We start from the raw sequence: 3,235 nt of genomic DNA on the forward strand, positions 1-3,235 counted from the left end.
AAGAAATACAAAAAAAATACATAACTAAAAATATAAAAAAAACATATAGCTCGGTTGGCGTACATGTTTAGGTTCGGGTCGGGAAATTGAAACGGATAGCTCGGTTGAGGTTCATCGGGTTTCATTGTAAGTTCACGTTCGGTTGGTTTTGCGAACCATGGTGTTGACCGAAAGGAGGGAATGGGTGGTTCGATTGGTTCGGGTTGTTTCTATGATTCATTTTGCATATACATATATATACACACAACACATATACATATACATATACACACACACAACATATATACATATACACATATATATATATGCATATCACACACACAACATATATACATATACATATTCATATATATACACACAACATATAATATAACATTATTATTATTATATTATTATTTTCCTCTCTCGCCGGCGACAAGTAAACCCCGCCACCGCCCTAAATCGTCCACATATCGCCTGGGGGCGGTGTTTGCACCTTTCCTCGTCCCATTTCGCCCCCAACCCACACCCACTACACATGGCCTAACAAAGTCTTTCATAATCCAGCTATAATCTAGCATGCATCGTTTTATTCCCATTAACTCTGATATGTATACATTACAAATCTTAAATACAATGAAAAATTCAAGCAATCCATTTATGTAAAAAAGAAAATAAAATTATAAATAAAACCACTCGTATTATACACAACCAACTTCCTATATTACCCTTAATTAATCCTCATCCTGAATCTCAAATATCTGACTGCTCAAAACATGACTTCTTTTCCTCGAATGCCTTCGATGCCGACGATCAAAATCCGGTCTCCCAGTCTCCTTAAACCGTTGCCTGAGCGTCGAATCAATCACACATTCGGGTGGTGGAACCGGGTACCTCAAAGTATCATAACAATACGAATAATACATGTACTTTTCTCTAAACTTTTTCATAGCGGTCCTTTGTCTAGGTGTAATGTTATTGTAATGTATGTTTTCTAGTTGTTTGTCCATCCGGACACAGTTGTCAGATTGAAGATCTTGAATTGGGTTTGAAACACAACCGTGTAGTACGAGGTCAGTCATCTCGGTAACAAAAGGGGCATATTTGTAATTTACTTTGTATTTGCCACCATTTGTAGCCCAATTTGAAGCATCCCATATGGTGGCATATAGTGCCATTGGTTTTGAAGGGAAATCCGCACCCATTTCGTCGCTTCTTAATATTTCTCTTATAGGAACTTCATCAATGTAAAATCTGAAATTATAACAAAGAAATATAATAAAAAGAATATTTTTTTAATTCTAAGTTTTGATTTTGATTAGTTCAAACTTTCATAAAACGAAAAATACAATTGTTCTCATAGTTGGACCTGGTCAGGAATATGCTACATAACTGGTCTGGTTAAATATACTAAACTGTGTTATTGGTGAACCGAACCAGATTATGTGTTTTCACCAACTTTTAACTTTTTTTATTATTTCTTTCAAAATTTCATAGTGACTTTTTGTTACTTCAAATGCAATATTTTGCTTAATTTAAAATTTGTATTTTGTTAACATTAGAAATCTACATAAATGGGTAAAAAGTTTTATATCTTGTTTTAAATAAATAAATAAATACACACATTATTTTGAAAGTATTCATGACATTTTTCGGTTTTTAAATTCGATTTAAAAAGTGAACCGTTAATATGTCAATTTCGCTTACCGGTCTGGTTACGAAAACATTGTAAAAGAATAATATTACAAAAACTCATATTATTAATTCAATTTTGAAAAAAAAAATAAAATCAAAACCACCAAAGCTTTTTAAACAGTGGAAACAAAAAAATATGAAAAATATTTTATTCTCTTTCTGGACTAGTTAAATCAAACAACTAAAAATGCTAGAATTTTAATAGTATTGTCTTGACGACGCAACTTTATTGGTGTCTTTTCTTCATCACAAGTTTTTCTTCAAGTCCAAGTCTCAAAATTTAACACGTAATTGACTTTTTCAAGATAATACATCAATACTTTAAAATAAAATAATTAATTTCAATCAAACACGGTAACTATATTAAAGAGAATTTAAGAACGTAACGTACATGATTTTGGAAGCAGTCCACAATATTGTATACCGATGGTAGGCTTTTGAAGGGTCAAACCACAAAGTGTATCTTTCTTCTCTTCCTCTACTAGTACTTCCGTTACCGTATAAATTAGTCTGAAACCTCCATGGCTTTCCTTTAATGTTACCTAAGAACTCGAAGTCGAGTTCGTCGTGCGTATTCTCGAACACATCACCGTTTGATGTCTGCATGAAGTACATCAAATTATATCATAAGTCATAAATCACTGAATTATATCAACTTGTATATATCCAAAAAAATTAATTCAAACTAACCAAAATAATATTAATTATAAATATTAAGTCAATAAAGGTGTAGAGTTACGTACATAAAATGCTACAACGATTCCAGCTGTGTAATCAGAAGGTAATTTGATTCTAGCACTGAATAATCCATGGTTGTACATATCCGAAGATCGGAAACCAGCCCCTGAAATTGTTTTTTCAATAAATTATCAGCAAATAGAATTCAGTACAAATAAAATTAACCGGTTAATGAATAAAAAAAAAAACAAACTTGTCAGAGTAATTATTATTATATTATTATTATTCTACAGTTTTGAACACGATAGTTAAAGAAGTAGGCTAGTTCAAAATTTGTAAAATAATAATAATAATTACTCTAGTTATTTGTACGTTTAACATGTTAAATTAATTTGTATAGACAGAGATAGAGTTGATGCCTGTGTATTGATCGAGGTGGAGATGGACCGTGTTGTCATCGTCCGAGCGAAGGAGATTGTTGTCGCCTCCGAATAGTTGGGTGAATCCGTTTTGGAACGAAACAATACGCGGGAGAGCCGCGGTGGCACCGCCCGCAAGCAGAAGCAGTAGTAATACACATACGGTGGTTTTAGAGAGAGAATTACGGAACCGGTCGTTCATATTGATGTTGTGTTTTTGTGACAGAATACTTTGGTTATATATTGTTGGTATGAACGTATGATATGATAGGATTAATATATCGGGTGGGCTAGGGGTAGTTTGGTAATTACAGGTGAGATGAATACTGGCTGTGTAGTCACGTTTGGTTGGGATGGATGGGATGCTAGGGGTAGTTTGGTAATTTGAGGGTTAGGAAAAACTGAAAAAGGTTTGTGACGCGTATCAAGCAAAAACCCCTTTGCGTATAACATAAACGTTACAA

The 3,235-nt window shown here is 33.3% G+C and overlaps 1 protein-coding gene across 1 annotated transcript; it reads right to left on the reverse strand.

Moving 5' to 3' along the window:
• Window positions 1-591: 591 nt before the first annotated feature.
• On the reverse strand, window positions 592-3,002 carry LOC143621764 (putative xyloglucan endotransglucosylase/hydrolase protein 30). The gene is made up of 4 exons (XM_077093090.1): window positions 2,772-3,002; window positions 2,418-2,518; window positions 2,066-2,274; window positions 592-1,233 (listed from the first exon to the last, which is right to left on the reverse strand). Exons 1-4 carry the CDS (start codon window positions 2,971-2,973, stop codon window positions 714-716), a joined length of 1,032 nt encoding a protein of 343 aa, XP_076949205.1. The 5' UTR covers window positions 2,974-3,002; the 3' UTR covers window positions 592-713.
• Between the last annotated feature and the right edge of the window lie 233 nt (window positions 3,003-3,235).

Source organism: Bidens hawaiensis, unplaced genomic scaffold (genome assembly GCF_021521415.1).
Source record: "Bidens hawaiensis isolate Kalapana, Puna unplaced genomic scaffold, B.hawaiensis_p1.1 tig00002935_1, whole genome shotgun sequence".
In the NCBI taxonomy this organism is placed as follows: Eukaryota; Viridiplantae; Streptophyta; class Magnoliopsida; order Asterales; family Asteraceae; genus Bidens; species Bidens hawaiensis.

Excerpts from the sequence above, each read along its gene's own strand:
- LOC143621764 (XM_077093090.1), bottom strand. The coding sequence starts at position 2,973 with ATGAACGACCGGTTCCGTAATTCTCTCTCTAAAACCACCGTATGTGTA. Across the intron at positions 2,519-2,771 it reads CCACCTCGATCAATACACAG|GGGCTGGTTTCCGATCTTCG; the intron begins GCATCAACTCTA and ends AAACAATTTCAG. Across the intron at positions 2,275-2,417 it reads GAATCGTTGTAGCATTTTAT|ACATCAAACGGTGATGTGTT; the intron begins GTACGTAACTCT and ends TACTTCATGCAG.